General features: G+C 42.6%; 1 protein-coding gene across 8 annotated transcripts in view; it reads left to right on the forward strand.

Moving 5' to 3' along the window:
* The window catches only part of SFI1 (SFI1 centrin binding protein), a 90,281-nt gene that overhangs the window by 35,613 nt on the left and 29,587 nt on the right, over positions 1-25,081 (forward strand). For all 8 annotated transcript variants that reach the window (XM_087857235.1, XM_087857236.1, XM_087857237.1 and 5 more), the window contains 6 exons: positions 7,868-7,985; positions 9,538-9,640; positions 18,765-18,921; positions 20,164-20,325; positions 22,107-22,177; positions 23,793-23,885. In XM_087857235.1, the coding sequence (XP_087713361.1) occupies positions 7,868-7,985; positions 9,538-9,640; positions 18,765-18,921; positions 20,164-20,325; positions 22,107-22,177; positions 23,793-23,885 (704 nt within the window). The remainder of the gene's footprint in view (positions 1-7,867; positions 7,986-9,537; positions 9,641-18,764; positions 18,922-20,163; positions 20,326-22,106; positions 22,178-23,792; positions 23,886-25,081) is intronic.

Below are 25,081 nucleotides of genomic sequence, written 5' to 3' on the forward strand. Positions count from 1 at the left end.
CTCCTACTTTTTCCTAGCTCAGTGAGAAACCTTACTGAGGCGTGGACTATCCATTCCTCATGCCTCACATCATTCATCTACGCGTATAATATGGCTCTCCGACGTGTCACTTGCGCTCGTCTTTTCTTCACTACTGCCGTATCGATCCTCCTCTTTTCCCCCAGAGTTTTATAATTCCTCTTCTTTCATCACCCTGCATTTATTTTCTCTCCCTTCTCACTGTCCACGTGGCCAAAATAGTGGTAAGACATAGATAAGATCATGTCACTCCTGTACATACAAATTCATTTGGCTCCTCTTTGCTGATAAAGTCAACACTCCTTGGTATAGCATACGAGGTCTTCACCTTTTCTCTTCTGTACCTTCCATACACCCTACGCCCTTGCCACACTGGATGTGCGCCTCCATATCTTTCCATGTTTGCCCCTGCAGTTCCTCCAGCAGGCCCGTTTCAAATATCATCTTCCCCATGTAGCGTTCCCTTCTCTCCCCCAGCACAGTGGGTTCTTTCTTCCCTTGTCTGTTTCCCCAGAAGGTAAGAAGCTGTTCCAAGGCTTCTTAGTTATAGCACCAGGTGCATGGTTTCGGTATTTAGCTGGTAAGTTGCTTATGTTTTGTTGTTTCCTTTTTAATTTATACTTACTCCTTTATAAGAATCTTTTTGGTGTATAGTTCTTTGAATTTTGAGGAATGCATAGTTGTGTAACCACCGCCACAATCAAGAGACAGCAAGTTCCATCACTCCTGACCTTGTGCCAACTCTCTAATACACCTTCCCTCCACACTTGATTCCTGGCAACCACTGATCAGTTCTTTATCACCAGAGACTTTCCTTTTCTAGAACGCCGTATAAGGGGAAGCATACAGTAGGTAGTATTTTGACACTGCCTTCTTTCACTTAGCATAATGCATTTGCGATACATCCAAGTTGTTGCATGTATCAGTAGTTCGTTTCTTTATATTGCTGAGTAGTATTCTGTACACTGCACAGTAGGAGTATATTGTTTATCCATTTCCTGACTGAAAGACATCTGAGTTGTTTCTAGTTTTAGACAACTATGAATAATAAATCATAAACATTTTTATCTAGTTTTCCATGTGAATACTTCCCTTGGGTAGATTATCTAGGCATAATTATCTAGTGTGATTAGGCATAGGATTGCTGGGATCTTACAATAGGTGTATATTTAACTTTATAAGAAACTGCCAAACTGTTTCCCAAAGTGACTGTACCATTTTGCATTCCTACCAGCAATTTATGAGAGTTCTCCTTGTTTTGCATCTTACCAGCACTTGGTATTGCCATTTAAAATAAAATTTTAACTATACAGATAGGTGTGTGAAAGTATTTCATTAAGGTTGTAATTTGTATTTATGTAATGATTAAGGATGTTGAATATCTTTTCCTATGCTTACTTGCTATTTATATCTCTCTTTTTGGTGAAGAGTCTGTTCAAGATCTTTTGTCCTTTAAAATTGGTTGTTTGTGTTCTTGTTGAGTTTTGTTAAAAATATATTCTGGTTACAAGTCTTTTGTGAAAAGCATGATTAGCAAGTACTTTCTCCCAGACTGTGGCTTGTCTTTTCATTCTCTGTCTCTCTCTCTCTCTCTTTTTCTTGTCTTTTCATTCTCTTAACAGTGTCTTTGCAAAGCAAAAATTTTTAATTTTGATAAAGTCCAATTTATTATTTTTTGGTTTTATGAATGTGTTTTTGATACTGTATCTAGGAACTCCACCTACTTCAAAGTTACAAAGATTTTCTCCAGTGTTTTCGTCTAAAAGTTCTATGGTTTTACGTATGGATCTTGTATGTCCTGCAAGCTTGCTAAGTTCATTTATTAGTTTATAGGAGCTTTTTTGTAGATTCCATGGGATTTTCTATACAGATAGTTAAGTCATATGTGAACAGAGACAGCTTTATTCCTTCCTTTCCAGATTATTTTTATTACACTGGCTAGAGCTTCCAGTAAGATATGGAATAGGAGTGGTCAGTGTGGACATCCTTGCCTTGTTCCTGATCTTAAGGGACAAACATTCAGTGTTTAATCATTAAATATGATGTTAGCTGTAGGTTTTTTGTAGATCTCCTTGTCAGGTTAAGGATGTTCTATTCCTAGTTTTCTGAGCATTTTTATCAGGGGCATTAAATTTTGTCAAATGATTTTTCTGTATCTATTGAGATGATTCACTGCTTTTCCTTTTTAGTCTATTAATTTGGTGAAACAGCAATTTTCAAATTTTGAACCTCAGATTAATGCCATTCTGTATATATTGCTGGGTTAAGTTTGCTAATTTTTTTGTTGAGGATTTTTACATCTGTGTTCATTAGGATATTGGCCTGTATTTTCTTTTGTTATAATGTCTTTGTCTCATTTTGGTTTGGGGTAATACTGGCTTCATAGAATGAGTTGGGGAGTGTTTCATCATCTTCTATTTTCTAAAAAGGATTTATAGAATTCATATTGTTTCTTCCTTAAATATTTGGTAAAATTCTCCAGTGAACTCATCTGGTCCTGGTGTTTTCTTTGTTGAAGAAGTTTGAATTTGAATTCAAGTTTTTGAGTAGATGTAAGACTATTTAGATTACCTCTTCCTTCTTGAATCAGTTTTGGTAATTTGTTTTTCAAAGAATTGGTCCATTTTAAATATGTTGTTGAATTTATGGTATAGAGTCATTTGAAGTATTCCATTATAATGTTAATGTCTGTAGGGTCTGTAGTGATAGCTCCTCTCATTCCTAATATTTGATCATTTATGTCTTTAGCCTTCTATTTTTGGTTTAAGTGTGGCTAGAGCTTTATCAGTTTTAAAAAATTTTTTTTTATTTTAATGTTTTTTTATTATATTATGTTAGTCACCATACAGTACCTCCCTGGTTTCTGATGTAAAGTTCGATGATTCATTAGTTGCGTATAACACCCAGTGTACCATGCAATACGTTCCCTCCTTACTACCCATCACCAGTCTATCCCATTCCCCCACCCCCTCCCCTCTGAAGCCCTCAGTTTGTTTCTTATAGTCCATAGTCTCTCATGCTTCCTTCCCCCTTCTGATTACCCCCCCTTTCTTTATCCCTTTCTTCCCCTACCGATCTTCCTAGTTCTTATGTTCCATAGATGAGAGAAATCATATGATAATTGTCTTTCTCTGCTTGACTTATTTCACTTAGCATTATCTCCTCCAGTGCCGCCCATGTTGCAGCAAATGTTGAGAACTCGTTCTTTCTGATAGCTGAGTAATATTCCATTGTATATATGGACCACAACTTCTTAATTCAGTCATGTGTGGAAGGGCATCCTGGCTCCTTCCATGATTAAGCTATTGTGGACAATGCTGCTGTGAACATTGGGATGCATATGGCCCTTCTCTTCACTACGTCTGTATCTTTGGGTAAATACCCAGTAGTGCAATGGCTGGGTCTTAGGGTAGCTCAATTTTTAACTTTTTAAGGGACCTCCACACTGTTTTCCAGAGTGTCTGTACCAACTTGCATTCCCACCAACAATGTAGGAGGGATCCCCTTTCTCCACATCCTCTCCAGCAATTGTTGTTTCTTGCCTTGTCAATTTTTGCCAGTGTAACTGGCATAAGGTGGTATCTTAGTGTGGTTTTGATTTGAATTTTCCTGAAGAGCTTTATCAGTTTTATCCATCTTTTCAAATAACCATCTTCTGCGTTCATTTTCTGTTGTTTTCCTGTTTTCAAGTTCCTTGATTTCTGTTCCTGTTTTTATATTCTCTCACTTCTGCAAGGTTTGGTTTTAGTTTGCTTTTTTTTTTTTTTTTAAAGATTTTATTTATTTATTTGACAGAGATAGAGACAGCCAGCGAGAGAGGGAACACAAGCAGTGGGAGTGAGAGAGGAAGAAGCAGGCTCATAGCGGAGGAGCCTGATGTGGGGCTCGATCCCATAACGCCAGGATCACGCCCTGAGCCGAAGGCAGACGCTTAACCGCTGTGCCACCCAGGCGCCCCTTAGTTTGCTTTTTTCTTCTCTAGTTTCTTAAGATGCAAGCTGAGATTATTGATTTGAGGTCTTCCTTTGTTCTAACACAAACATTTACTCTAAGAAAGTTACCTTTAAGCACAGCTCGACTGCACCCCACAGATTTTAATATTTGCAATTCTGTTTTCATTCAGTGAAAAATGTTTTCTTTCCTTTTTTTTTTTTTAAAGGTTTTATTTATTTGCCAGAGAGGGAGCGAGCGAGAGTACAAGCAGGGGGAGTGGCAGGCAGAGGGAGGAGCAGACTCTCTGCTGAGCAGGTAGCCTGATGTGGGACTTGATGCCAGGACCCAGGGATCATGACCTGAGCCAAAGGCAGATGGTTAACCAACTGAGCCACCCAGGTGTCCCTGAGAAATGTTTTCTAATTTCCATTAAGACTTCCTTTTTGACCCAGAGATTATCTAGAAGTGTGGTTAGTCCTATATTGGGGACTTTCTAATACCCTTCTATATTTATAGAAGTAGTTCAAAATATGTTTATTAATTTTCTAGTTTACCCCATTAGGAATGAGAGAACAGACTTAGTATGATTTCAGTTCTGTTAAAGTTGTTAAGGTTTGTTTTATTTTGTTTGTTTTAGAACATTTATCTTGTGAATATTCCATATTTGAGGAATATGCATTCTGCTATCTCATGTTATTTGCAGTTATAATAAATACAGCTATATTATGGAGTAGAAAGAATAGTCACTTGAATTCTTCAGGGTGGCTGAAGTCCATTAAGTGTCTGACTCTTGGTTTTGACTCAGATTGTGAGCTCAAGGTTATGATCTCAGAGTCATGAGAGCATGGAGTCTGCTTAAGACTCTGCTCACCCCCATGTTTGCGTTTGTGTGCACGTGCGGGCACTCTCCCTAAAAGAAATAAATAGATCTTTTAAAAAAAGAAGAGTTCTTTCTGACGTGTGACAGTTGTCTCAGACCATGCCCACAGACCTCAGGGAATGTCTGTTCATTTTTGCACTGTTTTTTTAAAATTTAATTTTATTTAAATTCAGTTAATTAATATAGTGTATTATTAGTTTCAGAGGTAGAGTTCAGTGATTCATCAGTCATGTGTAACACAGAGTGCTCATTACATCATGTGCCCTTCTTAATGCCCATCACCCAATTATCCCATCCCCCCCACCCACCTCCCCTCCAGTAACCCTCAGTTTGTTTCCTATGGTTAAGAGTCTCTTACAGTTTGTCTCCCTCTCTGATTCTGTCTTGTTTTATTTTTCCCTCCCTTCCTCTATGCTCCTCTGCTTTGTTTCTTAAATTCCACATATGTGAAATCATATGATGATTGTCTTTCTCTGATTGACTTATTTCATTTAGCATAATGCCCTCTGGTTCCATCTGTATCACTGCAAATGGCAAGATTTCATTTTTTGATGGCTGTGTAATATTCCATTTGTATATATACCACATCTTCTTTAGCCATTCATCTGTCGATAGACATCTGGGCTCTTTCCACAGTTTTATCTATTGTGGACATTGCTGCTTTAAACATTGGGGTGCAGGTACCCCTTCAGATCACTGCATTTGTATCTTTGGGGCAAATACCTAGTAGTGCAATTGCTGGCTTGTAGGGTAGCTCTATTTTTAACTTTTTGAGGAACCTCCATACAGTTTTCCAGAGTGGCTTTACCAGCTTGCATTCCCACCAGCAGCATAAAAGGGTTCTCCTTCCTCTGCATCCTCGCCAACATTTGTTGTTTCCTGACTTGTTAATTTTAGCCTTTCTGACTAAGTGTGAGGTGGTATCTCGTTGTGGTTTTGATTTTTATTTCCATGATGCGGAGTGATGTTGAGCATTTTTTCGTGTGTCTTTTGGCCATTTTTGTGTCGTCTTTGGAGAAATGTCTGTTCATGTCTTTTGCCCATTTCTTGATTGGATTATATGCTCTTTGGGTGTTGAGTTTTGGTAAGTTCTTTATAGATTTTGGATACTAAAATCAACTATTTCCTTTGCTGTGCAAAAACTTTTTATCTTGATGAAGTCCCAGTAGCTCATTTTTGCCTTTATTTCCCTTGCCTTTGGAGACATGTCTGGCCAGAAGATGCCACAGCCGTGGTCAAAGAGTTGCTGCCTGTGTTCTCTTCTAGAGTTTTGATGGATTACTGGCTCACATTTAGGCCTTTCATCCATTTTGAGTTTATTTTTGGGTATGGTGTAAGAAAATGGTCCAGTTTCATTCTTCTACATGTGGCTGTCCAATTTTCCCAGCACTGTTTGTTGAAGAGACTATCTTTTTTCCATTGGATATTCTTTCCTGCTTTGTCTAAGATTAGTTGATCATAGAGTTGAAGATCCATTTCTGGGTTCTCTATTCTGTTCCATTGATCTATGTGTCTGTTTTTGTGCCAGTACCATACTGTCTTGATGATTACAGCTTTGTAATACAGCTTGAAGTCTGGAATTGTGATGCCCCCAGCTTTGGTTTTCTTTTGCAACTTTCCTTTGGCTATTCAAGGTCTTTTCTGGTTCCATACAAATTTTAGGATTATTTGTTCCAGCTCTGTGAAAAATGATGGTATTTTGATAGGGATTGCATTGAATGTTTGAATTGAATATTGCTCTGGGAAGCATAGACAGTTTAACAATATTTGTTCTTCCAATCTATGAGCACGGAACATTTTTCCATTTTTTTGTGTCTTCCTCAGTTTCTTTTGTGAGTATTCTATAGTTTTCAGTCACTCTTCCACTGTTAAGTAAAAAAGTAACAAGTACTTTCAGGCCTTAGCGAAGTGTGGTTCTCAGATTGTCCAGAATCATGGCAGAGACCATTAATGCAGATTCTTGGGTACCACCCTCAGAAAATAACAGCTTGCGTTTATTGGAGACACTTTTCATCGATGATCTCATTTACTTTTGGCAAACACACCTTTAAGGAAGGCACCATCTTGCAGATGAGGAACTTGTATGAGGTTACTCAGCTCAGTGACGAGGTCAGTATTCAAACCTCGTTTGTCTTGCTCAGGAACCCAAAACTCTAAACCCAAACTCTAAACTCTAAACCACAGCAGGCCCCCAAGGGACCTGAGGAAGCTACATGTTAAGTTCATGTTTTGACTTGACTTGTCAGTTGCTGTGAAATATAAATATAGCTCCCATCCTATTGACCACACTTTGGAGAATGTCCTGAAAATGGTTGACATAATTTTGTTTTCTCCTTTGTGTTCTAAAAAAGAAGAGAAATTTATTTCATTAGTGATGACTTGATAATGAAAATGGGATTTACTGCAAAGGGAGACCTGTGGACTTTTGCAGTTCCTGTATCTAGTAAAGTCTGTTTTCTCCAGGATCATTACTGCTCCTTTTCATTCTGTTTTCCAAGCAGATACAGATGGTATCCTTTTCTTTTGTCTTGCTTATTCTACTTTACAATTATTGTTTCAGACATCAAGTTTTATGACGTGATTTCTTCTTCTCCTTTAACTTTATACTGTGGAAAATTTTAAATATCTACAAAATTGAAAGCTGGAATAATGAACCTCCATGTACCTGTCACCCAGGTTCAACAATTGCCAACTCAGACCAGTCTCACTTCTCTGCTTTTTATTATTCACATCATTTTATCTGTAAATATTACAGAACATATCTCTAAAAATAAGGGATTTAGAACAAAAGATTTCTGAGCAGCGCAGTATATTGATTTTCCTGTGTTTTGTAAATGTCATCACTTACATAGCCCTTCTTGTGTCCTTGCGTCCTTATTTATTTTGTAGAGCTTCACAACTTTTCCACCAGGGGGCACTCGAAGGCAGGAGGAATTTAGATCTTCAAAAGGAGGGATGAATAGAGAGCCCATGAGCTTTTGTCAGAGTAATGTAGCTCTCCCTACTCCTTTTTGAAAATCTTTTTGTTGCCTCTAGACGCAAAGCAAAAAATGCGGCAGGCCTGGAAGTCCTGGCTGATCTACGTGGTTTTCCGTAGAACCAAACTTCAGATGCAGACCACCGCCCTGGAGTTCAGGCAACGAAGTATTTTGTGGTGAGTGCGCTCCTTTGCCCCACAGATCAGCCGCCGCCATCTTACCTCAGCCTTGTTTTACGAAGTATTAAAACCCACCTTAAAAACAGTGTTTCGAACATAATCGATGCTTAATAAATATTTATTGACAACTTGTTCAACTATACGATCAGGTTTTCACACAATCAGAAGTAACACCGATTGAGTACTTACTGTGTTCTAAACCCTGGGTTTTGTGTGTGTGATTTTTTTTTAACGTAAAGTCTCATTTAATCGTCACCATAAACTAAACTAAGTACTGTTTTGTAAAGATGAAGATACAGTCTCCGAAAGGTTGAGTATCTTGCCCAAGCTCATAACAGTTGTATTTGGCAAAATAGGGCTCACCTACCCACCTTTCTGAGGCCAAAGCCCGTGCTCTTAACTGCCGTGCACAGCGTTTTGTCAGCACTGTCCACACTTTAGAGAGACATGAGTTAGAGGTCTTTGAAAGCCAGACTTGTGTAACAGTGAGCTGCTTTATAATGGGACTGATCCCTCTGTACGCTATCTCTGGTAGTCCTTTGGTGTCCTGAATGGCAGCATATTAAAAGCTCAAAAGAGCTAGACCCTCTGTGTAGTATGGATAAGGGCAGAAGCTTTGCAGACGAGCTCAAATCCATGTTCCGACGTGCAGTGTTGGGTCGTTTCATCTCTTCACATTTCACTTTCCTCATGTGTGGGACAGGCACACCATTAAGTGTCTTTCAGGGTTGTCATGGAAGAGATAATATCTGAAGTATTTAGCGCAGTATCCAGAACATCAGTATACCTAAAAATTCTTTTTTTTAATAATATTTTTTATTATGTTAGTCACCATACAGTACATCCCTAGTTTTTGATGTAAAGTTCCATGATTCATTACTTGCGTATATCACCCAGTGCTTTATTTATTCAGTGATGTTTATTGGGAGCTTTAAATGTTTCTGGTACTACACTGGGTGCCGGGGCTGCGTTCAGGGAACTTGTAATTCCCTGAATGCTTAAAAAGATAAGCAGTAATGCAAGACTGTGCGAGATTTTGAAGTGAGTGATGCAGCTAAGCCTGGCCCAGATTAGGAGGACAAAGATTTTGCTAGGTTAGAGTAACCAGGCAAAGTGAGTGTTTCTGTGAAAAAGAGAGGTTGTAGACTCTCTTTTCCTCACTATTTTCCTACAGCTAATTAGAAAATAAGCAGAGAAGAGCCAAAACAGGAAATCCAAAAGCCATGTTTTTTGCAGATTATTCTGTAAAATCTCCTGTTTTTTTTTTTAATGTTGGCAGTAATTCATAAATATATATTTTAAACATGTGTAGTTCCCAGTAGAGCATGTCTATAGTTTCTAAGGCTAGAACCTTAGGAGCCATCAGTTTCCAACCCTTAACTGGCTCTTCTAGAACGATTTCTCGATTGTTTTTTTCAGCAGTGGCTCCAACAGATGTCAATCAAGATGGCTGGCTTGAGCCGAGGTTGTGGGGCCCAACCCTCACTGCCCTTCTCCTTTCTGGGTGGCTTTTTTTGACTGGTTCCATCTTCGATTTGTTCTTTGACAGGGTGTGGTGGAGCCAGTGGAGGCAGCAGCTGGGGCAGGTGCGTGTGGGCCATGCCCTGCTTGCATCAGCAGTGAAGCACAGGGTCCTGAGCCTCCAACAGCAGGTGAGTGCAGCTGAATCTGGTTTGGTATCTTCTGTCCACATTTTCAGCCCCTACACCCACAGAGGTGGGGTTGGACTCCCAAGCAGAAGGCTGGCCATCATGCGGCTGCCACTGTCCTGGGCCCTCCCTGCAGTGAAGGGGGCTGGGCGGGGGGCAGAGGGCAGAAGCAACAGGGAAGGCTGGCCTCAATGGAGAGAGGCTGCTATTAGGAATATGGTGAATGTGATCACCAGTGGTTTGCACAGTGCGTCTGCTAATCCTGGTGCTGGGAAGGGATTTATGAATTAGTTATAAATATGATTAAAGAATCAGAAGTAGATTCTTTATTTCCTTGTTACTGTTTTCCTACAGCAAGTTGGAAAATAATGAGGGCAGAAAAGAAACTAAGGCTGTAAAGAAAACCTGGCTTCTAAATATAATTTTGCTTGTATTAGAGGAAGCCACTAGCTTTTGGTCAGTAAAAAAGGCCTCACTTCTCTACCAAGACGATGCTGTGGTGAAGCTTTCTTATGACCTTTGATAGACTCTGAATTTCTGTCACTTTTTTCGTCTGCTGGGTATTTTGGGTTTGCCAAGTCAATTACAGAGAATATAATAGGGAATAGGAAAAAAAAAAGAAGTGTCTGTTACTATACATAGGAGTAAATTTCTTTTTAATCTGACAACATGTTGCATAGGCTATGCAAATGTATGTACTATGTGGAAATCACATGCGATTAGCATGTACGATCATCTAGGTTAGGGGTCCGCAAACTGGCCCACAGGTCATATTTGGCCTGCTGTGCGCTGTTATAAATAAAATTTTATTGGGATGCAGTTACACCTGTTCATTTATGTATTGTCCAAGGCAGCTTTCAGGCTACAAGGGCAGAGTTGGGTAGTTCCCACAGAGAGACCGTGTGGTGTACAAAGCCTAGAAGAGTTATTATCTGACTTTTTTTTTTAATGTTTTTTTATTATATTATGTTAGTCACCATACAGTACATCCCTGGTTTCTGATGTAAAGTTCGATGATTATTATCTGACTTTTAAGAAAAAAAAGTTGCTGACCTCTGAACTCATGAGGTCTTCAGAGGCAATAGCAAGGAAATAAGATATTTCTTGACGGTGATAATAATAGTAACAGGAACAGCAGCAATGGCAAACAGCGTTTGTGCGGTCTGACACTGGGTGCTGGACTAAGTGCTTTACATGCATTATCTCAATTTGTTTTCATCATTCTTTTTTTTTTTTTTTAGATTAATTAATTTATTTATTTATTTTAGTAATCTCTACACCCATTGTGGGGCTTAAACTCATGACCCTGAGATCAATGGTTGCATGCTTTTCTGACTGGGCCAGCCAGGCGCCCCTCAACTCTTTCTTAAAGTCCCATATTCTTACTATGGAAACTAAGGAGGTTAAATAACTTGGACACAAGTCAGACACCTAGCAAAGGTCAGAACCAGGGTATAAACCCAAGCAGCCTGACACCTGGAGAACCATTCTTTTACCCATCCTGCTGCTGCATTGTCCTTAATAGACTTGTAATCTCAGGAAGGAGAGGAAGCTGACAAATGTGAAAATGACGTCAACATGGCAATATAATGAGACTGATTTTCCTTCCTAGGGCACTACAACTGCGCGAGTGTTCTTTCTTTCAAAGAGCCGCTCTGAGGCTCTTGAATGTAAACTCATTCTGCTGGTGCTACTATTGCTCAGAACACTTTCAGAATTCCCTTTTGACTGTTGTCTTCAAAGCTTGCAACGGATTTGACTGAATATGGTTAGTGATAGCAGGTTTTCATGGTTAGCGGTTGGATTTAACATATAAAACAGCCAGGAGTCACTCAGTCAAATCCAGTGAAAAATGTGAGTTATCAAGATCATACTGATATGGACCAAAAGCTGTGTGAGACTCTAAGACCAGATTTTATTGTGTGGATTATGAGCAATAGTGCCTTGTGTCTGATAAGTACCGCATGGTTTACTGAGAACTTACACTTCAGACATTTCTTTTAACCCTCAAAACATCTCTGAACTAGAAAGGGCAGACATCCTGAGGTATGGGAAATTTTTATAAGCATATGTACTTCAAACATAGAAACACTAAATATAAAACATTTATAAAAGCAGATACCCAAGTACCCGCCACCCAAGTTTAAAAGGTGTTAGCATACTCCACACCTGCCCAGACACGGCTCAAGCCCTACCTTTCCTCCCTTCTGCCACTGTTCCTCCTCCGAGATGGCCCCTGCACGGACACAGGTTGTCATTCTCTCCTGGTCTTTTTACTTGTAGAAATGTGCGCATACATACCCACAGAGAAGAAATGGTTTTGTGTAGTTAGGAAAGTCATGAATGATGTCAGACTGTACATTTCCTCTGCAGCTTCCTTTTTTTATGCAACAGTATATTTTTGAAGCTTATCCTTGTAGGTACGTAGAGATCTGTTACCCGTGTACACTGTGCCGTTGTTTGAATAGGCGTGGTTTCTGTTTCAGTGGTAGTCAGTACTAATACTCATGATGGACTGTTGATTACATTGTTGCAATTACAAACGGTACGGCAGAAAGATCCTTGTGCAAGAGTCTGAGGGATTCTCCAGTCTGGTTCCTAGAAGTGACATCGTTGGGTCATCGGGTATTCATCTCTCCATCCTTTTTAAGGATTGTCAGTGCTTCCCAGTGCCAGTTTATGTGCTGACGTTTCAGTTGCCATTTCTTCCAGCCCCCTCGGCACTTGCATTGCTGGATTTGGTCCTCCGCGCGATGCATGTGAAGCGCTAACTCCATTGCCGGTTTAACTTGTATCCCACTGATTCCTAGTGAGGCCCAGCATCTTTTCAGATGCTGTTTGCATTTCGTTTCTGCTTTTGAGCTGGTTTACATCCCTCACTCTTTTCTCTGTTGGATTATTTTGGCTTTTTCTTTTTTAATACTGATTTGTGGACATAGTTGTAGATTGTGCTTACTCATTTTTTGAGTGTTACGCGCTTGACAGGTACTTTCTTCCAGTCCATAGCTTGTTTTTTTGCTTTGCTTATGGTGCCTTTTTTTTTTTCATACAGATGTTATTAATTCCAATCTAGCCTAATTTATTATTGTATCTTACAGTTTGGTCTTTAATAGTCTTGGGTTTAATTTTACAAATTGTGTGAAAAAGGTCTCAGTTTCTCATCTTCCATATGGATAATTAATTGTTGTAGCCCTGTTTGCTGATTCATCCATCCTTTACCTTTTTTATACTGATTATTAATCTACTTTCATTATAGAGCAGGGTCTCATTTCTTCATGGGTCTGTTCTGGGCTCTCCATTCCATTGGTCTGTATTTCTGTCTTTGAGCCAGTACCGCACTGTTTTAATTGTGATTTAATGAAGCAGGTAAGAAAGAACAGATTCTTCATAAGACCTTGCGGTTTTCTGCTTCCATTGCCTATTAGCTTTGTACCCCTGAGTGAGTTACTTACCCTCCCTAGACCTAGGTTTCATATATGTAAGTAGATAATAATAGTACGTACCTCATAGGGTTGTTGAGGATTAAGTAATATGCTTAGAGCAATGTTAATGTAATATTAAGGTAATGTGCTTAGAGCATTGCCTGGCATATGGAAAGCTCAGTAAATGCTAGCTGTTTATTACTATTCCTACTTTTATGATCTCTTTTTTTTTTTATTAAAGATTTTTATTTATTTATTTAACAGAGATAGAGACAGCCAGCGAGAGAGGGAACACAAGCAGGGGGAGTGGGAGAGGAAGAAGCAGGCTCCTAGCAGAGGAGCCTGATGTGGGGCTCGAACCCAGAACACTGGGATCACGCCCTGAGCCGAAGGCAGATGCTTAACCGCTGTGCCAGCCAGGCGCCCCTATGATCTGTCTCTTAAGTCCTTTATTTATTTAAGCAATCTCCACACCCAACATGGGGCTCAAACTCACAACCCCAAGATCAAGAGTCCCATGCTTTTCTGACGGAGTCATCCAGGCTCCCTTATCTCTTAACTCTTTGTGTATGGAAAAGGATGATCTTTTTTATTCTTGTTCTTTTTAAAATCACCTTGGCTATTCTTTACTCTCTTTTTTTGGATCGACTTTCAAGTTCCACATCAAAGCCTACTAGGACTTTTATTGTAATGCACTGACTTTTTATATTAGATTGGGGAAAGTTGTCATGTTTATGATACTGTGAGTCACCCCATCCATGAACTTGATCTATCTTGTGATATGTTGATGAGCACGAGAGAGTGAGAGTAGGAAGGATTAGGTCATGAGGTAATAAGGAGGAGACCTCAGGGCCTTGCAGGCTGCACCCATAAAGGCTTTATGTTCTTATTCCAGTGGAAGTGAGAAGCTGCTGGCTTTCAGTGAGGGTGATATGATCGCACCTACTTCTTAATGGGATCCATCTGGTTCGGTGTGTGCTGCCTTTGGGGAGGAGAGGCGGTGTATGTTTGTGTGGGTGCGTGTGTGTGTGTGTGTGTGTGTGTGTGTGTGTGTGTGCACTTAATATTTTCAAGACGAACTAATGGAAAAATAAATCCAAAACTAACAAAAGTGGTTACCCATAGTGAGATGGAGGGAACAATGTGGGAACAAAATACTTTTGTGAATTTACTTTGTTACGCAATTTTAACTTTGGAACCATATAAATATTTTATATAATTAAAAAAAACACACAAGTAAATCAAAAAGGAAAAAAAGCAATCCCCAGAATTTAAAAATTCATTGAAACAAACTTAAGTTCATAGCCGTGATTATATAGAGAAAAGAATTACTTCAAGTAACTTTAAAATACGATATTTTGGCTATTCATCCCTAGTGGAATGCTTAGTAAGGACACAACTGCTGGGAAGTGTGAAACCTGTGTTCAGTAGTCTTATTGTTAGTGCAGGTTTAGAATTGTCATGTTGGAACTGTTATAGCTACATTGTGAGATAAAGCAAGTAACTACGGCAGTGTCATCAGGAATCATGATTTTCAGTGTCAAAGAGAAGATTACAAATATAAAAGAAATGAAATAAAAGCTCTGTAATCTGAGATCGGAAATGTAAATATCAATAGGGACTTAGGACTTTTTTAACCTTAAGAAATGTATTTCTCATTTTATTTATGGAAAAGTTAGAAGCAGTGAGCAGCAGGAATATAGGGCATTTAGTATTCATAGTGCCTGAGTTGTGGGCTCTGTTATTTCCTGGCTGAAAGGAGCAGAGGCTTTTTGGAGAAATGGCTGATTCCTGATTGACAGCAGGGTGTGCACATCACAGGCCTAGAATATAGTGCTGGAGAGTGAGGAAATTAACCAAGGTTAATGGGATGGTGTCAGAAGGACTCGGGAGCCAAAGGACCTTCATAGACTAATGACAGAACAGTTGGGACGTCAAGAAGAAGAGTGACTGCAGTGAATTGAAAACACATCACCTATGTAAAAATTCGTGCATATATAATGAGGGGAGGGGAAGGAACTCACTGGTCGTATATTTAGGTTGTTAGAGCAGTAACTCAGTTTGAAAATTAGTGACAGCAAAAATCAAGACTTTATCCTGCCTTTCCTGTATAAACTATACCTTTGCAAAACCCAAGGGTTAATGAGAGTGGGCTTCTTTACAGAATTCTGGTTAGTAGCTACAGAAGGATTACTAGAAATAGAAAATTGCTGTTTTGCCACCCCTAATGAGAAAATGGATCTAAGCAACAACCACAGAGTGGGAAGACAGTGGGGAAATAAAAATGGAGGGATCGGGCTGCCATCATCTGAAGCCACGCACAGTCTTGACGTTGTTCAAACTGGCGGCCAGCTGTGATGTGCCTCGTGATGCGAGGTAATGGGAGGTCCCCAGCACCACTTGAGACGTGCTCTTGCCTAAAAATTTGAACATGATTCCAACCAAGCCTAACATGAATCTGTCTGTCAGTTCCCAGGTAATACAGGGATCAGGGGAACAAGTCAAAGACACCTTGAGGAGACCATCAGCCGGACCTAAAGTGAGGGACATTTTATAGGATAAATGACCTAGTTTCTCCAAGTTTCTCCATTGGTGGCATGAAAGAGGGGAAAAAGGCAGGGAGGAAAACTGTCCCGTAAAAAGGAGAGACTTAAGTGACATAACCAAAACAGACCAGAAAGGATTGCTCTGGCTTTGTAGCAAACCACGCGAGAGTTCATCCACCCAGTGCCCAGCAAGCCAATAAAAACTGACACAGGCTTTTGCAGTGAAGAAAGGTAGACTATTTACCAGTGTGGCGCCGCCCAGGAGAACAGGGAGCTCATGCTCAAAAGTCCCAGACTCCCTCATGGTTTACAAGCGGGGGAGGGGTTTAAAGGGTGAAATTCAGGGGAAGGGTCTCAGGGTCGTGGATCATGCTGATTGATTAGGGTTAGGTCAGCTAGAATGTTCCCTTCTTGATCATCTTCTCCCTTCTGGCGTCTCCCTTCCTGGTTTTGGGGTGATTGTAGTGAGGTGGTGGTTGTGCTTCAGGGACCCGGTCATTCCACTTTCGGGGCCTAGAACTGTAAAGCATTCTTAGCAAATGGCATAAGCAGTGTTGTCTCTAGAGCACAAAGGCAAAAGTTCTACATCCTGTGACTATTGCTAAGCTGCAAGTTATTAGTATTTTTTATACAAACCCAGCACATTGTGTTCGTTATCTCAGGCAGAACAGCATCCCGCAGACTTGGGAAAGGCAAGTTTGTGTTATTCCCGGAGGCATTTTTACAGGTTTTTAAACAGTAAGGGATACGTGACTCTGGTCCGAGGCAGTTAGAAGCCATAGGTCTAAATTGTGGGGTCTGGGGGGAGCTTGCATCCCTGGTTTCAGCTGTCATGTTAGGAATAGACCATAGAAGATCAAGGACGAAAGCAGGGAGAACAGTCAAGAAGCTGTTACAAAATCCCAGGTGAGATTCTAGACAAGGATGATAGCAAGGTGGTGTTGGATTCTGGGTATACATTGGAGGTAGTGCTGACAAGACTTGCTAATAGATAATTAAGACCTGACATTTCAGAGAAGGAATCCAAGGTGACTCCAGGTTTCTGGCCTATGTGACTGGAACAGTGGAATGGCCATTTAGTAAAATGGGGAAGATGGAGGGAGAAGCAGGTTTGTCGGAAAAAAATAAGCTCCATTCTGAGCTCCACGTCTTCAGCCTGAAAGGCCTTTTGAATATTCCCCAAGGAACTGTGAAGGAGGCAGTTGGATATATGGGGAGTATGGAGGACGGTCCAGACCCGAGATGTAAATTGGGAGTCCGTGACTTGCAGTTGGTATTTACAGTCCTGAGACTGCGTGAAAGCACACAGGGAGTGAGTATAGCTAGCAGAGGGGTCCTGGGACCCCGCCTGGGAGGTGTAAAGACGAGAGTGCAGGTAGCCTGGAGAATCTCCAGGCCTGACTGGCCGCAGCAGATGCTTCTGGCAGGTCAGGGAAGGTGAGGAGTGGGATCTGACCTTTGGATTGAGCAACGTGGAGACCGTTGATGTATTTGGGAGGAGCAGTTTCAGTAGGCCTGATGGGGAGAGGGTTCGTGAGAGCCTGCCTGCGGGAAGAGAAGTTAGAACATAGACTGCGCTTTTGAGGAGTCTGGAAAGGAAAGGAAAGAACTGGAGTGTTCGCTGCATGGCAAAGTGATTTAGTGGTGGCTTGCTCAAGAATCCGATTTATTCCTTTCAGAAAGTATTTTTATGACCGTAATCTTTTCCTGCCAACGTTTTATTTTTGAAAAATATCAAATGACAGAAAAGGTACATACTGTATTCACTGGTTTAACCCACTGCTAACATCTTGCCACGTTTGGCTTCTCTAAGTATATCAATATATTTCTTACATTTTCTGAGTGGCTTTAAAGTTGCAGACATTAAAGTTTACTCTAAATACTTCAGCTTACATCTCCTAAAAATAAGGATGTTCTCCTACATAATCACAATATCATCCAAGACATTCAGTATTGATATGATAATATCTACGGTACAGTTCATATTCAAAGCATAGATTATTGCTGTTTTAGGGGCAGGTGCAGGGTCCAATCAGAGGTTGTATCCTTGAAGGGGTTTGTTTTTGAGGATGGGAGAAATAGTAGCACGTTCATATGCTGCTTTAGAAAACCCAGTAGAGGGTGAAAACCGATGATGCAGAAGGGGGGACTTGAGAAGGTGAGAGATGATGGGATGTATCCACAGTGGGGGTGACTTTTGATTGAAGGGAGCGTGGACACTTTATTCAGAGTAGCCAGAGAGAAGGCAGAGCCTTTGGGCAGGTGGGTGGGTAGATGTGGAAGAGCTTGAGAAAATTCTCTTTTGATTGCTTTTATGGTCTTGGTGAAATGGGAAGAATGGTATTCAGCTGAGAGGAAGGAAAGGAGAAGAGGTGTTACAGGTTTAAGAAAAGAAGGTATGGGGGCGCCTGGGTAGCGCAGTCGTTAAGCGTCTGCCTTCGGCTCAGGGCGTGATCCCGGCGTTCTGGGATCGAGTCCCACATTCGGGCTCCTCCGCTGGGAGCCTGCTTCTTCCTCTCCCACTCCCCCTGCTTGTGTTCCCTCTCTCGCTGGCTGTCTCTCTGTCACATACATGCATACATGCATACATAACAAAAATAAAATAAAAAAAGAAAAAATAAATAAAAAAGAAAAGAAGGTATGAAGTCGTCCTCTGAGACCATCCTTTTCAAACCAGGGATGCATATGGCCAAGCACACACGGGGACTGCGCTGACGTTGCACAGTTGTAGATAGTCTTCAGGGGATCCCTCTGTAGGCCCTCGGCTTCTGTAGCTGACACTTCCCAGAAACGAATATGCCTGAGACAATAGGCTTCCTCCCACTTGGAAGGAACAGGCAGACCCCAAGCTGTCCCAGATCTGATTTAAGTGTATCACCCCTCGGATTGTCCCTGCTTCTTGTCTACTCATTGATTTTATTATTCTTCTTTTCCCTTGTTGTTCTTAACCCAGGAAAAAAATTACTTTTTGAAGTAGAATGCGCTTCTTAAAGAGCCCTTCACTGCAAGTTTCCGTGGATCGTGATCCTCCTGGGGGTTGCCACATCCTCGTTTCTGGTTTTCGTTTTTCCAGTGTGTCTGTTTCTCTTTTCCCTTACTGGTGCCTCACCTCTGTTTTCCTGCCTCTCCTCGGGTTGTCGCCTTTTCTCTGGTTTTCAGGCGTGGTCACGGTGGTGGGAACAGTTCCTGCACGTCCAGAGGGAGAGACGGAAGATGGTCTCCGCAGTGAAACACTGTCAGCACTGGCAAAAGTGGAAATCCCTGAAGGCCTGGCTCGAATACCTGCGGGTCCGCAGAGTGAAGAGACAGCTGAATGGTGAGCAGAGGGTCCCAGGCTCTAGAGACAGAGCAGCACGTCACAGTTTCCACTCTTTTGCTGCCAGTGGTGCTAATTTATTAAGGAGAGATATAACCATATTATGCCACAAGTTTTGAAAAAAAAGATTGAGGAGAACTATACATCATCTTCAATTCACATTTAAGTTATTTACTTCTGGCCTTTTCTTCCACGCACACACACACACACACACGTATGTATATATTAGATTTTATTTATTTGAGAGAGAGAGAGCATACGCGAGCAGGAGCTAGAGGAGAGGCAGAGGGAGAGGGAGCCCAATGCAGGACTCGATCCCAGGACCCTGGGAGCATGACCTGAGCCAAAAGCAGACACTTAACCAACTGAGACACCCAGGCGTCCCCGACTTTTTTTTTTTTTTCAACACTATTCTTACGGTTTAGTTTCCCAGTTAGTGTTCACAAGTAGTAATATATAGGTCATGATCGTTGGTACCTTTCGTACTTTGGTTTCTTGAGCCCACACAGAAGTAAGTCAAGCAGTTTGCTAGACGCTGGCTTTCATCTCGGCCTCCCTGCAGAAACCTCCTGTGTTGCCAGGCCAGCACTGTCTCTTGGGAGAGTCTGAATGTGTCTGTTTGAGGATAAGGCGGATACCCAGGGTCTGGTTGCCCAAGCCTGGAAGCCGAGGACGTTAAGCTCTTTAGCATGATAAGCTGCAGACTAATGCGCCTCTCATTTCAGCATTTGAATTCCAGGACCAGTTCCCTCCGACTTCCTGGACTTAGGTTAGTTCATCAGGCCATTGGCTAATTAGTGTTAAAAGCCAGTGACCCTGGCAGCCAGGATGAGCCTGGCTGAAAGCTCAGAAACACCTTTGCCAGCGTGGTGACCAAGCTGTGTCATTGACTCAGTCCCTAAAGCCCTACCCGAGAGACATCAGTATTGAGAGGCAAAAAGGGTCTTCTTGGAAAGCAGCAGCTGCCATTCCTGCTCCTCAGGAGTTAACTAGAATCCTCGCTCTTTGAAATAACTGATTGTATAGCATCCTCCTCCCTAAAATCACAGACCTTTTCTCTTCCCTTGGAGAGAAGAGGTGTAGCTAAGGGCTTCCAAATAACCCTCTCCTGCCTAAAAACACTTTAATTTTAGGATTCTTCATAAGAACAGCCTCCGATCCCTGCCGACTGTTGGTAGTAGGGTGCAGCTTATCTTAAAGATGCTTGCAGGGGCAGCACATAGTGATTCTCTTTGTTTGCAGAGATGGCTGAGCGATTCCACCGGGTCACTGTGCTCCAGACACGCCTCTGTGATTGGCACTGGGCCTGGGAGCGGAAGCAGAGCTTGTACGCCCAGCACGCCCGGGTGGAGGGGCTGGCCAGGAGGATGGCGCTGCGGCGGGCCTTCACTCACTGGAAACACTGTATCCTTTTCAGCCACCCAGCCTTGTCCACCACCCCAGCCAGGCCGCAGGAGCTCAGCAGCCTGTAAGATAAAGGGCCGGGGATATGTGAGAAACGATTACTGAATGATATAAGGTGGTCCTGATGTCTGTCGATTTCTTTTTTAAAATTTTTAATTGGAAGTATGCTTATAAAACAGTATGTATATGTACATTTAGAGTTTAATGAATAGTAGTAATATGAACATCTGTGTACTCATCACCCAACCTAAAAATTAGAACATTGCTAATACCCTATCTGCCCATCCCTGATTGCGTTCCTTTTCCTCCCCTTTAGAGGTAATCCCACAATCCTGAATTTTATGTTGTCATTTCGTTGTTTTTCTCTACCCACTAGGTGGTGGAAATAAGCATGGCAGACTTTTTTTTTTTTTTTGGCATCCCTGACATTATGATGTAGCTCCCATTGTCTTTTACCATGTGCAGACATTCTGCCTTACCTCTTTAACCCTCATAGCAACCCCGGGGAGTAGATGTCACTATCCCCGTCTTACAGGTGAGGAAACAGAGATTCACGGGGGCTAAATGATTGTCAAAGTCACAGCATGTCATTGGCCGAGCAGGGAGTTTTAAACGTAGGCCTTTGGCTCCAGTGAGCGTGTTCTTACTCACGGCCCCTGCTACAGTATGTGCCCAGCTGTGCGGATTCGGACTGCCCTACATGTCCGTCCACACGTCCATTTGTTCATCAGACTCTTGCTTTGTCTTAAGCTCCTGCCTCAGTTCTGGAATATGGGGAAGCTCAAAGACAAATAGTTCATTGTCTAGTGGGGTAAAGAGACCTGACAACGGGGCTTTACAGTGTGGTGTGGTAAGTGCTCTCATAAAGGTGTGTATCAAGTCCTGGGAGCGCATCTGTGCAGATTTGAGCTGACTTTGTCCTAGAGGATGACAAGGTCACCTAGCAGAGAAATTAGGAAGGGTGTTTCAGGTGGAAGGAATGGCGTTTACACAGGCAGAAATGAGGAAAAGACCCAAGGACAGCAACGGGGGTCTGTGGTGACTTGAGGCGGCGTAGACGGCAGTAGGGCAGTGCGGATAGAGGCAGGACGAGGCCAGCTGGTAGAGCCCTGGGTGCAGTGGTCGGGAGTTTGGGCTTTCTCCTGATGGCGCCGGGGAACCTCTGGAGGTGTGTAAGCAGAGGAGCGATGCAACAGGTTTGTACTTGAGGGGACAGATTTGGATTACGGGGGCAAAGCTGGCTCGGGGGGAGCAGTTACTCGAGACTCTCCCCGTCTGTGTGAGGGCAAGGGGGATGCCCTGCAGGGCGGTGGGGGTGGGGGGGGAGCAGGAGAGATTTCAGAGGAGAGCAGATGGACTTGGCAGCCCAGTAGATGGAGGGAGTGGGAGGAGAAGGTTTGAAAATAACCCCAAGGTTTTTCGCTGAAACATCTGACTGGGTTGTGGTGCCAAAACAGAGGAGGCAGGAAGACAGGAACGCTTTAGATGGGGCGATTTGGAAATGTTTACCGTAATCTGTGGCAATTTATCTCAGCTGTTCTTGCCTGCCATCAAATGGGCATCAGAGGGGAGAAAGGCAAGGCCAGCTATTCGATAAGCAACTCACACAGGTTCCCTTTGTGTGCTCTTCCCTGGGTCATTAGGAGGAGACAGAGGTGGACATCAGCCCACCTGGCATGCCTGTTGTCCCCCACAGCCACGACCCTTCTGGTGGGTCACTAGGATCACGGTGTGCAAGGGTGGGGACATTTTTGAGAGGAGAGGCCTTAACTCCCTGGCAGATGTGCTGCTGTGTGCCAAAGACGCGGCCCAGTGGAAGGTGGCGGAAGAACACAGGAGGCGCAGCTTGCTGGTAAGAGCGTGGAAGCCTCTTGAGGCTTTTTTTTTTTTTTTTCCCCAGGAACCGCCAAAGTTTTTAGTGTTTAATATTTAACAGCACAACTGGCCAAAGTCCAAGGTGTGAAGTTACCATGTTCAAGAAACCAGGGGGAAAATCACTCTATAAACTATATAGTATGTGGTAAGGAGAACACACACCTTATAGCAGAAAGCCTGTCTGCACAGAGTAGATGTTTCAAAAAGCCATACTTAGGGGCGCCTGGGTGGCACAGTGGTTGGGCGTCTGCCTTCGGCTCAGGGCGTGATCCCGGTGTTACGGGATCGAGCCCCACATCAGGCTCCTCCACTGGGAGCCTGCTTCTTCCTCTCCCACTCCCCCTGCCTGTGTTCCCTCTCTCGCTGGCTGTCTCCATCTCTGTCAAATAAATAAAATCTTAAAAAAAAAAAAAAAAGCCATACTTAGCAGCTTGCTCAGGCGTCCCCTCTTGGAGGAGCCAGGCGGACATCATGCCGTTCAGGTGTATCTGGTTATGGGATTAGCTTCACTCACGAAGCCCTGTTCCATTACAAGTGTCCCTGTTTTCAGTTTGGACCAGAAAAGTTAATGGTGTGGGATCAGAGGGGTCTGGAGCTATAAGGAAATCTTGGAGGTGATCTAGTTCTGCATTTTTTTTTTTTACACGTGACGGGCTTCCTTTTTATTTTTTTGAAGATTTTATTTTTAATTGAGCTCTACACCCAACGTGGGGCTCGAACTCACAACTCCCAGATCAAGAGTCACACGCTCTACTGACTGAACCAACCAGGTGCCCCTTTTAAAAAAATTTTTTTAAGTCACCTCTACCCCCAACACGGAGCTCAAACTCGTGATCCTAAGGGCGGACTCCCTTTAATGTTGGGAGCCTAATCTGTAAAATCGATCCAAGTAGAGATGCTGTGGCTGAAGCAAGGTCTGGGAGTAGTCCCGGTTCTACCGCTGCTTCCTCCAGCCTCACCACACGAGGAGGTCTTCAAACACTTTCAGGTGCCTCTGGGGTTCCACAGAGCACAATATGAAACCCCTGATCGCTTCACTTCTGTCTTAGCAAACTGGAACCCAGGGCTTTGCTTGGGTCTTACATGAGGCCGTGTCGATGGAGCTGGAGCCGGTCCCACTAGGTCTCTTCCTCTTCCTTCTATTCTGCTCTTGCAAAACTGCATTTGGAATCGTATAAGTGTGTACGTTGGACTCCCCCACCCCCAACATTTCTTTACAAAGAAAAAAAAAAAACCCACCATAAGCTAAAAGTCTCTTTTTCTGAGAGGCAAAGTTGATGTTTTAAACCTTTGTCCATAGTGTTCCCCTCTGGGCCATGGGGATCTCTCCTGGTCAGAGGCGAGGGTGTGTTTGTTCCTGGGCAGTATCACTGGATAGCGGGGACAGTTCGACAGCTACTTACTAAGTGCCTGCTGTGCGGGCTGGCTTGTTCCAGACTCCCGCTGAATCTCAAAGCAGAGAAACGCTCCGGGACCCGGGAGCAGCCGTGAACATCCGTGCCTGGGCCTCTCGCTACCGGACTCGGGCACTGCTCTTACTTTTGCAGATGCTTCTGATTTGTAACTGGTTGTGTCCTTCCTCCTATTCACAGCACTTCTGTTTTCGAGCCCTAAAAGACAATGTGACCCATGCCCATCTCCAGCAAATAAGAAGGAATCTCGCTCATCAGCAGCACAACGTCACGGTGAGGGTCATCTGTATGGAGGGACCGCTGGCGTCCATTGTCTTTTCTTTTAACCTTTGTGCTTCGAGATGTGTCCAGACCTTTTAGACTCCAAAACCTTAGTGTCCGTATTCTCTAGTTAGCCCTACCAGCTGACAGAGTAACCCTTGGTTTTTCCTAGTTTAACCCCCCCCCTTTTTTCTTAATCTGTTTGCTAAGAAACTTGATAGTTGACTCAGAGGTCAGGGACGGTGGATTCCAGCCCTGACCTAGGCAGTGCACTCTGGGCTTGCATTCCAGGCGGCTTCGGTTGTATTTGCACTTTAAGTTTGTTGTCTTCCGTGGTTGGTTTACCCAAGGGCACAAACATTCTATCTCTACTTACAGATCGTGTTTCTGGGTGTAGGAGGATGGGGTTTTTGTTTTGTTTTTCATTATGAAAATGTTCAAACTTACCGAAAAATATAAAGAATAGTAGAATGTGGGGCGCCTGGGTGGCAGAGCGGTTAAGCGTCTGCCTTCAGCTCAGGGCGTGATCCCGGCGTTGTGGGATCAAGCCCCACATCAGGCTCCTCCGCTATGAGCCTGCTTCTTCCTCTCCCACTCCCCCTGCTTGTGTTCCCTCTCTCGCTGGCTGTCTCTATCTCTGTTGAATAAATAAATAAAATCTTTAAAAAAAAAAAAAAAAAAAAAAGAATAGTAGAATGAACACCTGTATACTTACCATCTAAATTCAAATATCAGCCAGTTGTTAATAGTGACTTCACTTTTTTTGCTGAATCGTTTCAAAGCAAATAACAGACATCAGGACACATCACGCCTGACATTGTGGCTTGCGTTGCCCAAAAACATTTTCCTTCATAACCACGGTATCGTTATCATCCCTAACAAAATGAACAGTAATTCCCTAATTTTATCCAATACCCAGCCCGTATCCGAATTTTTAGTTGCCCCCAGAATGTTTCCTTTTCTAACCAACTAAAGGCTGATAACTTACTGTATTTGGCTATTTCTTGTAAAGGCTCTTAATAACAGTCCCCCCTCCCCACTCCTTTTGTTTAACACATTTATTTTTTAATTGTGGTAAAATTCACTTAACAAAATTTATCATCTTAACCATCGTTAAGAGGACAGTTCAGTGACATGAAGCACATTCGCATTGTGCACTCATCGCCACCATCCATCTCCAGAACTGGTTTCATCTTGCAAAACTGAAA

Source organism: Ursus americanus, chromosome 30, assembly GCF_024610735.1.
Source record: "Ursus americanus isolate L20-20 chromosome 30, mUrsAme1.1.p, whole genome shotgun sequence".
In the NCBI taxonomy this organism is placed as follows: domain Eukaryota; kingdom Metazoa; phylum Chordata; class Mammalia; order Carnivora; family Ursidae; genus Ursus; species Ursus americanus.